This window comes from Oncorhynchus nerka, linkage group LG27 (genome assembly GCF_034236695.1).
Source record: "Oncorhynchus nerka isolate Pitt River linkage group LG27, Oner_Uvic_2.0, whole genome shotgun sequence".
NCBI classification, from domain to species: Eukaryota; Metazoa; Chordata; class Actinopteri; order Salmoniformes; family Salmonidae; genus Oncorhynchus; species Oncorhynchus nerka.
In genome coordinates this window covers 72,564,502-72,575,112 of record NC_088422.1, presented here as the reverse complement: position 1 = coordinate 72,575,112, position 10,611 = coordinate 72,564,502, and the positions used below count along the sequence as shown (strand labels likewise).

The 10,611-nt window shown below is 46.5% G+C and overlaps 1 protein-coding gene across 1 annotated transcript; it reads right to left on the bottom strand.

Moving 5' to 3' along the window:
- Positions 1-549: 549 nt before the first annotated feature.
- Positions 550-10,410, bottom strand: LOC115112386 (growth arrest-specific 8). Its single transcript, XM_029639417.2, has 11 exons — positions 10,311-10,410; positions 9,764-9,856; positions 5,805-6,002; positions 5,501-5,707; positions 5,302-5,356; positions 4,978-5,183; positions 4,462-4,629; positions 4,115-4,201; positions 2,896-3,105; positions 1,139-1,204; positions 550-924 (listed from the first exon to the last, which is right to left on the bottom strand). The coding sequence occupies exons 1-11, from the start codon at positions 10,311-10,313 to the stop codon at positions 775-777; spliced, it is 1,443 nt and encodes a 480-aa protein (XP_029495277.1). The 5' UTR covers positions 10,314-10,410; the 3' UTR covers positions 550-774.
- Positions 10,411-10,611: the final 201 nt, after the last annotated feature.

The window sequence follows — 10,611 nt, the reverse complement described above, 5'->3', positions numbered from 1 at the left end:
GCTAGAGACTGGCAGAGGGATGAGCAGTTGATTGACTGACCAGGGTCAATCACTGTTTTTCTCAATTAAAAAGCCTGCCGAGATAAAATGATTATAGCATCACTTATCCTATTCTTCTCAGTTATGATGCCAGTGTCAGACAGAACTTGCTTAAGCAAGGAAGAGGAATTTGTGCACTTTAGTCCACTTACTGTTTTCCGAAAATGTAGAAGGATCACCAGAGTTTGAGCTTAAAAAGTAGCTTGATTTAACTTTCTTACTTGAGAATTAGTGCCTACAAAAAGACACCATTACTATTGCTCTCTATAGCAGGCTGCTCAGAAAAATAACTTTGTTGGCAGTGAGACTCAGGAAATCCTGTTTGAGTTGGGATTTGATAGTCCTGATGATATGCTGATCTACCCTGGTGTCTATGTTGCAGGTTTTTGCCCGCCCTTCACATTTAGTGAGATGACTGAACAAACAAACATGGATCTCATCTCGGCATAAAAACATACATATTGTTGTTTCTTCACCATGTGTGAGTGTATACACATACAGCAGCTGAGATACTTTTAAAAATATGTTTATTTGGAAATGTTTACAGTGTATTGGAAAAAGACAAGTTCCTCTTCGCAAACAGAGAGTTGCTGTTGATCTTCAGTAGTATTTCTATCAAACGTTACAATAAAGAGAGAGTGAGATAGAAAGAAGAGTCACATTAGCACTGCAGTAAGTGATAGTCTGTGTGGGTCAGGGGAGTATTTGTGTCTCTGAGCCCAGCCTGGGAGCCTCTCATGTGGGGACAGACACCAGGCCTGCAGGGCCCTGGCCCAGGGAGTGTCCAGCCACACTGCTCTCCAGGGGCTTGAAGCCCAGCTCCTCCATAGGGATCCCAAAGGCCTGCAGCTTGGCCTCATAGGTTCTCAGCAGGTCATTATGGGCCTGCCCATCAGACAGAGATGTTAACATTTTTATTGAGAGTAACAGTATATTGACAGACGCTATTATCACTTTTGCCTATAAAGATGAGAATGTATTGATTTTGGATTGGTTAGTTATTCTATTACATAGTTATAATACTGTTGTTTTCCGCTTAATGTACAAAACTAAATAGGGTTCAGACACAAAAGGCATTGTATTCAGCCAACATCCTCACCTTACAAACCCGCGCCAACTCATACTGCAAGTCTTTGATCGCAATGTTCTTGGAGTCCAAAACTTCCTGCAAGGAAAAAACAAATAGAGTTGTTTGGCTGCAGAATAGTCTACTGTACGCTTCCTCCAGTAACTACACTCACAGGCAAGGTTTGCAATTTGATGTGGTTGAAGCCACTTGATAATCAGCTTCTAGGACAGTAGAGTAGAGAAACCTGATAGCAAGGACTTAGCAACAGCAAACATAGTCGCACGATGGAACGAAGATCACATTTTTCTGTTAAGAACACCTCTCTGTTTTAATCTTGAATGACAACTTGGCTTGTATCCAGTATGCACCACAAAGCAGGTCTGATGAGGTGTGGTGCTAGTTGTTTTCACAACTCTACTGTTAGCTCAACACCAGAGAGTAGGGTACTAGTGTAGCTTATTTGGTATGATGGAGCTGTGTAGTCTTGTGTAGTCAGGGTGGTTAGGGTTAAGGTTGAGAGTTAGGGCTGAACCAGGATGTGGTCATGAAGCTAGGGTTAGGGTTGTGGTTGAGAGTTAGGGCTGAACCAGGATGTGGACATGAAGCTAGGGTTAGGGTTGTGGTTGAGAGTTAGGGCTGAACCAGGATGTGGTCATGAAGCTAGGGTTAGGGTTGTGGTTGAGAGTTAGGGCTGAACCAGGATGTGGACATGAAGCTAGGGTTAGGGTTGTGGTTGAGAGTTAGGGCTGAACCAGGATGTGGTCATGAAGCTAGGGTTAGGGTTGTGGTTGAGAGTTAGAGCTGAACCAGGATGTGGTCATGAAGCTAGGGTTAGGGTTGTGGTTGAGAGTTAGGGCTGAACCAGAATGTGGTCATGAAGCTAGGGTTAGGGTTGTGGTTGAGAGTTAGGGCTGAACCAGGATGTGGTCATGAAGCTAGGGTTAGGGTTGTGGTTGAGAGTTAGGGCTGAACCAGGATGTGGTCATGAAGCTAGGGTTAGGGTTGTGGTTGAGAGTTAGGGCTGAACCAGGATGTGGTCATGAAGCTAGGGTTAGGGTTGTGGTTGAGAGTTAGGGCTGAACCAGGATGTGGTCATGAAGCTAGGGTTAGGGTTGTGGTTGAGAGTTAGGGCTGAACCAGGATGTGGACATGAAGCTAGGGTTAGGGTTGTGGTTGAGAGTTAGGGCTGAACCAGGATGTGGTCATGAAGCTAGGGTTAGGGTTGTGGTTGAGAGTTAGGGCTGAACCAGGATGTGGGAATGAAGCTAGGGTTAGGGTTGAGAGTTAGGGCTGAACCAGGATGTGGACATGAAGCTAGGGTTAGGGTTGTGGTTGAGAGTTAGGGCTGAACCAGAATGTGGTCATGAAGCTAGGGTTAGGGTTGTGGTTGAGAGTTAGGGCTGAACCAGGATGTGGTCATGAAGCTAGGGTTAGGGTTGTGGTTGAGAGTTAGGGCTGAACCAGGATGTGGTCATGAAGCTAGGGTTAGGGTTGTGGTTGAGAGTTAGGGCTGAACCAGGATGTGGACATGAAGCTAGGGTTAGGGTTGTGGTTGAGAGTTAGGGCTAAACCAGGATGTGGTCATGAAGCTAGGGTTAGGGTTGTGGTTGAGAGTTAGGGCTGAACCAGGATGTGGGAATGAAGCTAGGGTTAGGGTTGAGAGTTAGGACTGAACCAGGATGTGGACATGAAGCTAGGGTTAGGGTTGTGGTTGAGAGTTAGGGCTGAACCAGGATGTGGACATGAAGCTAGGGTTAGGGTTAGGTATCCCAGGGAGGGTAGCATACCTCCAGTTTGCGTGTGACCACGCCGAGGGCGGTGTGGTCCAAGTTGGAGGCAGACAGCACCTCGTTGAGCTGAGCCTCCTTCTTCTCCAGGGTGTTGGTCAGAGCCCCCAGTTTCCTCTCCAACAGGAGGTTCTTAAAGCCACTCTTCTGCTGCACCTCCTGGATGGCCTGGGTGAACTTCTTATACAGGTCATCACGCTCCACCTGGACCTGCACCACACAGACAAAAGGATTGGCTCAGCTCAGTTAGAAACACAGATCAGTTAAGCATGGATCAATTTGATAGAATTACATTTGATTCAATTTTGTTCCATTTTTTGGGTGTGTGATATAACAGAGGGAATGTCCTTCAATAGTAGCCATTGTATGGGTGAAAAGTGTCCAGTTACTAGGAGGTTTTTAGTCAACCTAATAAACAGTCTGTCGTTAGTTTGTGCTGTGGTCTCATAAAAAGACCCATACACAGGGTAAAAGGGCAGAAGGACTCATCCTTGAACTCCTCTGTAATCACCTCAAAGGAAACAATGGTCCAAAAACTCATTTTTTTTATTAGATTGGAACACAGATTTCAGTGTAGACGCCTTTTCAGTTCTAATGCTTAATAACTGGCACTGTGTTCATGAGAGTTTCTCAGATTCTTCTCTGTCCCAAATTTGAAAAGGCTAAACACTCTTGTTGTTTGACATGGGTCCTCAGATCCTCAAAAGGTTCTACATCTGCACCATCGAGAGCACTGGTTGCATCACTGCCTGGTACGGCAACTGCTCGGCCTCCGACCGCGAGGCACTACAGATGGTAGTGCGTACGGCCCAGTACATCACTGGGACCAAGCTTCCTGCCATCCAGGACCTCTATACCAGGCAGTGTCAGAGGAAGGACCTAAAAATGGTCAAAGACCAGCTACCTTAGTCATAGACTATTCTCTCTGCTACCGCACGGCAAGCAGTACCAGAGCGCCAAGTTGAGGTCCAAGAGGCATCTTAACAGCTTCTACCCCCAAGCCATAAGACTACTGAACAGCTAATCAGACCCCTCTTTTATGCTGCTACTACTCTCTACTTATTATCTATGCATAGTCACTTTAACTCTTTAACTCAGTCACTTTAACCTACATGTACATATTACCTCAATTACAACTAACCGGTGCTCCCACACATTAACTCTGTACCGGTACCCCCTGTATTTGTTTGTGTGTGTGTGTGTAATTGTAGCTTCTCACCTTACTAAACCTCTGTTCCAGCACTTCGTGTTCCCACTTCAGGTCTTTCATCTCCTTGTCTGCGACCTTCAGATGTGCTTTGGCCCCCTGTCAAGACAGGCACCATCACTACTGTTTACTTTCACCAAGTACCCTACTACATTTCTATTCACTCTCAGATACACCCAACACAAACCATTCATCATAGAACATTTGAGAGAATTTTACTTTTTCATGTTGCTATATGAATATTTTTTATGCATATCTGTCATACTGCTTCATTGTTGCTTTTTGCTATAAATCTTCTGTATAATTACCATATAACCAGATATCATGTATTCTATTCTGTGTTTGTGTGTGTAACCCACCGCCAGTGAGGTCTTGTCCTTCTCGTAGTTGGCCAGTTGTTTCTGCAGCTCGGTCACCTCCTCCTTGGCCCTCTGCAGGGGCTCCGTCAGGCGCTTGTTCTGCAGCAGCACCTCTGCCATGTCTTTCTCCAGGCGCTCCTCCTTCCTCTTCATCTCCTCCATTTGTTCCTGACAGACACACACAGGCCATGTAAACAACTGGTTACTAGCTTGTATTGGATTGATGTGTCAGTGTAACAAACAGTTTGCCCTCCAGGGCTCTAAACCCTGGCCACTGTCAGTCAGGGACACCACACAGTGAACCCTTCTGCTAAAGATCAGGACCTATCAGCAATCATAAACCTCTATGTTATCGTCTTGTAATACACAAGTGAGTTGATGAGGCCTAGGTTAGGTTTGACGATACTATACGTTGAGGAATTTCTAATCCTCAGTCAGTTGATTGGGCCTAGGTTATTGTTATTGAGCAGAACAAATACCTTGGTCATTAGCTGATATTGTTGTAGTATTGCTAACCTTGAGTGAGTTGATGAGGGCCAGGTTGTTGAGGGTGATGTCATTGTAGTAGTTCTTGATGTCGCTGAAAGCCTTCTCGTGGTTCTTCATCAGCGTGTTGATCTGGCTGTTCTTCCTCTCCTCGATCTCGTGGATCTCGGTCTTCCTCCTCAGGTCCTGCTCCTGACGCAGCATCTGCATCTTCTTCTCATACTTGGCCTCAATTTCTACTCAGCAGGTCAGTCAAATGGCAATAGACAGAGAGAGATGGCCATGGTTCATATTTTGGGTATATGTACGCATGTGAGTACAGTTTAACGGCAACACAGGCACAGCTATAATCACCTCGCACTTGTCTCTCAAAGTCATTTCTCGTTTTGGTAATTTCCTGGTCGTTTTTCTGTTGAAACAGAAATTGAAAGAATTGACAATCAATGCAATGTCACCATAGACGTGTGAGGAAAGCAAATGTGATAAAAAGGCAGAACATTGATCTGGGTGGTGAGAAGCTCATTTTGACAGAGAGAGCAAGGACGCCATGCACCAGTTTGAGGCCCTTGACGAGGTTCTCGTTGGAGAGCTCCTGCTCCTTAATGTCCACTTTGAGGGTACGCATGCCTTTGCAGAGCTCGTTCTCCAGCTCGGCGTGCTCTTTCTGCATCAGCTTGTTAGAGACCACGCCCTCTCCCTTCAGCTCTGAGATGCTGTTCTGGTGCTCATACAGTAGATGCTTCACTTTCTGCTTGTACACCTGAGGAACAGAACAGTAACAGTGAGGACCCTGATAACTATTATAATGTGGTTAAACACTGTTTGTGTGTCTGCTACTGTATGTGTGTGTGTTATACCTTGATCTCTACTTGGTGGCGCTCCTCAGCCTCTTCCATCTCCCGGTCTCTGTTCCTCAGGTCTGCCTTCCTCTCGTCCAGGTGTCTCTTGGTGATCTCCCAGAAGGTGTGGATCTTGTCCCTCTCCAGCTGGAAGTAGTTCCTCTCCTCCCTCTCCCTATCCAGCTCCTCCCGCAGCCGCACAATGTGCTCCTCCAGCTGACACAGAGAGCATCATCATGTAGATTCAGATAAATATATGCTATGCAGCATAACCCATGGATTATCAAGCAAATGGTTTATTTGATACACCCTATCGACAGGACAGAACAGCAGCCTCTGTAAGACGCGGGGTGGGGGCCTATGCATATATGTAAACAATAGCTGGTGCACGATATCTAAGGAAGTCTCAAGGTTTTGCTTGCCTGAGGTAGAGTTTCTAATGATAAGCTGTAGACCACACTATCTACCTAGAGAGTTTTCATCTGTATTTTTCGTAGCTGTCTACATACCATCACAGACCAATGCTGGCACTAAAACCGGACTCAATCAGCTGTATTCCGCCATAAGCAAACAGGAAAATGCTGATCCACAGGCGGCACTCCTAGTGGCCCGGGGACTTTAATGCAGGGAAACTTAAATCAGTTTTACCTCATTTCTATCAGCATGTTAAATGTGCAACCAGAGGGAACAAAATTCTAGACCACCTTTACTCCACGCACAGAAACGCGTATAAAGTTCTCCATCGCCCTCCATTTGGCAAATCTGGCTATAACTCTATCCTCCTGATACCTGCTTACAAGCCAAAATTAAAGCAGGAAGCACCAGTGACTGTCTATAAAAAGTGGTCAAATGAAGCAGATGCTAAACTACAGGACTGTTTTGCTAGCACAGGCTGGAATATGTTCCAGGATTCTTCAGATGGCATTGAGGAGTACACCACATCAGTCGCTGGTTTTATCAATAAGTGCATCGAGGACGTCGTCCCCACAGTGACTGTACGTACATACCCCAACCAGAAGCCATGGATTACTAGCAACATTCGCACTGAGCTAAAGGGTAGAGCTGCCACTTTCAAGGAGCGGGACTCTAACCCAGAAGCTTATAAGAAATCCCGCTATGCCCTCCGATGAACCATCAAACAGGCAAAGCGTCAATACAGGACTAAGATTTACATTTACATTTAAGTCATTTAGCAGACGCTCTTATCCAGAGCGACTTACAAATTGGTGCGTTCACCTTAAGACATCCAGTGGAACAGCCACTTTACAATAGTGCATCTAAATCTTTTAAGGGGGAGAAGGATTACTTTATCCTATCCTAGGTATTCCTGAAAGAGGTGGGGTTTCAGGTGTCTCCGGAAGAAGGTGGTGATTGACTCCGCTGTCCTGGCGTCGTGAGGGAGTTTGTTCCACCATTGGGGGCCAGAGCAGCGAACAGTTTTGACTGGGCTGAGCGGGAACTGTACTTCCTCAGTGGTAGGGAGGCGAGCAGGCCAGAGGTGGATGAACGCAGTGCCCTTGTTTGGGTGTAGGGCCTGATCAGAGCCTGGAGGTACTGAGGTGCCGTTCCCCTCACAGCTCCGTAGGCAAGCACCATGGTCTTGTAGCGGATGCGAGCTTCAACTGGAAGCCAGTGGAGAGAGCGGAGGAGCGGGGTGACGTGAGAGAACTTGGGAAGGTTGAACACCAGACGGGCTGCGGCGTTCTGGATGAGTTGTAGGGGTTTAATGGCACAGGCAGGGAGCCCAGCCAACAGCGAGTTGCAGTAATCCAGACGGGAGATGACAAGTGCCTGGATTAGGACCTGCGCTGCTTCCTGTGTGAGGCAGGGTCGTACTCTACGGATGTTGTAGAGCATGAACCTACAAGAACGGGCCACCGCCTTGATGTTAGTTGAGAACGACAGGGTGTTGTCCAGGATCACGCCAAGGTTCTTAGCGCTCTGGGAGGAGGACACGATGGAGTTGTCAACCGTGATGGCGAGATCATGGAACGGGCAGTCCTTCCCCGGGAGGAAGAGCAGCTCCGTCTTGCCGAGGTTCAGCTTGAGGTGGTGATCCGTCATCCACACTGATATGTCTGCCAGACATGCAGAGATGCGATTCGCCACCTGGTCATCAGAAGGGGGAAAGATCAAATCGTACTACACCGGCTCCGACACTTGGATGTGGCAGGGCTTGCAAACTATTACAGACTACAAAGGTAAGCACAGCCGCGAGCTACCCAGTGACACAAGCCGACCAGACAATCTAAATCACTTATATGCTCGCTTTGAGGCAAGTAACACTGAAACATGCATGAGAGCATCAGCTGTTTCGGGTGACTGTGTGATCACGTTCTCCGCAGCTGATGTGAGTAAGACCTTTAAACAGGTCAACATACACAAGGCCGCAGGGCCAGACTGATTTCCAGGACGTGTACTAAGAGCATGCACTGATCAACTGGCAAGTGTCTTCACTGACATTTTCAACCTCTCTCTGTCGGAGTCTGTAATACCAACATGTTTCAAGCAGACCACCATAATCCCTGTACCCAAGAACACTAAAGTAACTAGCCTAAATGACTACCAACCTGTAGCACTCACGTCTGTAGTCATGAAAGGCTTTGATGGTCATGGCTCACATCAACACCATCATCCCAGAAACCCTAGACCCACTCCAATTTGCAAACCGCACCAACTGATCCACAGATCATGCAATCTCTATTGCACTCCACACTGTCCTTTCCCACCTGGACAAAAGGAACACCTATGTGAGAATGCTATTCATTGACTACAGCTCATCGTTCAACACCATAGTGCCCTCAAAGCTCATCACTAAGCTAAGGATCCTGGGACTAAACACCTCAGTCTGCAACTGGATCCTGGACTTCCTGACGGGCTGCCCCCAGGTGGTAAGGGTCGGTAACAACACATCCACCACGCTGATCCTCAACACAGGGGCCACTCAGGGGTGCGTGCTCAGTTCCCTCCTGTACTTCCTGTTCACTCACGATTGCACGGCCAGGCACGACTCCAACATCATCATTAAGTTTGCTGATGACAACAGTGGTAGGCCTGATCACCGACAATGATGAGACAGCCTATAGGAAGGAGGTCAGAGACCTGACCGTGTGGTGCAAGGCAACAACCTCTCCCTCAACGTGATCAAGACAAAGGAGATGATTGTGGACTACAGGAAAAGGAGGACTGAGCACGCCCCCATTCTTATCGACGGAGCTGTAGTGGAGTAGGTTGAGAGCTTCAAGTTCCTGGTATGGCAACTGCTCAGCCTCCGACCACAAGGCACTACAGAGGGTAGTGCGTACGGCCCAGTACATCACCGGGGCCAAGCTTCCTGCCGTCCAGGACCTCTACACCGGTGTCAGAGGAAGGCCCTAAAAATTGTCAGACTCCAGCCACCCTAGCCATAGACTGTTCTCACTGCTACCGCACGGCAAGCGGTACTGGAGCACCAAATCTAGGTCCAAGAGGCTTCTAAACAGCTTCTACCCCCAAGCCATAAGACCCCTGAACAGCTAATCAAATGGCTACCCAGACTATTTGCATTCCCCCCCCCCCTCTACGCTGCTGCTACTCTCTGTTATTATCTATGCATAGTCACTTTAATAACTCTACCTACATGTACAATTACCTCGACACCGGTGCCCCCGCACATTGACTCTGTACGGGTACCCTCTGTATATAACTCCGCTATTGTTATTTACTGCCTCTCTTTAATCGTTTGTTATTCTTATCTCTTAATTTTTTTCTTAAACTGCATTGTTGGTTAAGAGCTTGTAAGTAAGCGTTTCACTGTAAGGTCTACACCTGTTGTATTCGGCGCATGTGACAAATAATATTGATTTGCTATAGTTCAGCTCAGTAGCTAGTACAGTACTTGTTTGCACCGTGTATGTTTGCACAGTTAGCTATCACTGACCTAGTAATGGAGCATCAGAGTATAGCTAATGTGTAGAGGTGCATGAAATAACACCTACCTGCTCCTTCGACATCTCCTCCGTGGAAAGGCCATCTACTACTGTGGGCGTCTTCCCTTTGGCAGACTTGGCTGCGGCCTTCTTTTTGGGTGGCTGTAATGCAACGAAATCTAAAAATGTTACTTCTAACTACCGAGCTAGATAAAAGGTAGCGGTTTAACTCTTAGCTAGCTAACGTTACATCGATTCGCCCAGTTCAAAAATTAAACGCCCACCTTTGTTTTTCCTCAAGAGGTTTCGTGCCTTTGTTTGCTGAAATACATACTTTTTTCAATAAAACTTAATCATATACAACCACCGACTGGTCTCGGCTCCACTCCGCGGTTAAGTTAATTCTAGACTTCCTTTACCATTGCGTGGAGTTTAGTCCGTTTACGTTAGCTAGCTATAATGCAGACATGTATTCGTGTATTCATTGAAGCTAGATGAATATTACAGTACTAGTAGCTAGCTAACGTTAGTAAGCTAAACGCTAACGTTACCACACTACAGTGAATCTAACTATAACGCTTTATTATATTGTTGAAAAGACAATACACGTACTTACCATTCTGAAATACTGCTACCACGCACAGATATAGCTGAAAGGGGACTATCTTTGAAAAAGTAAACAGCTAGCACGCCGCCTAGCTAAACACATCCATCTGTGATAGCTCGAACGACAACAACGTGTCGTCATGGCAACGTTGATGAATATCTCGCGAGACTGCTCTGTAAACATAACTTTTCGTTTGGCCACTTTTGTAATATCTCTCAACATTGCATTTTCACTATGTTTTAGATTATCATTTAATGTAACGTTTGCCGAAGAAATGAAAACAACCTTTGTGTACCGATATGCATTAGAA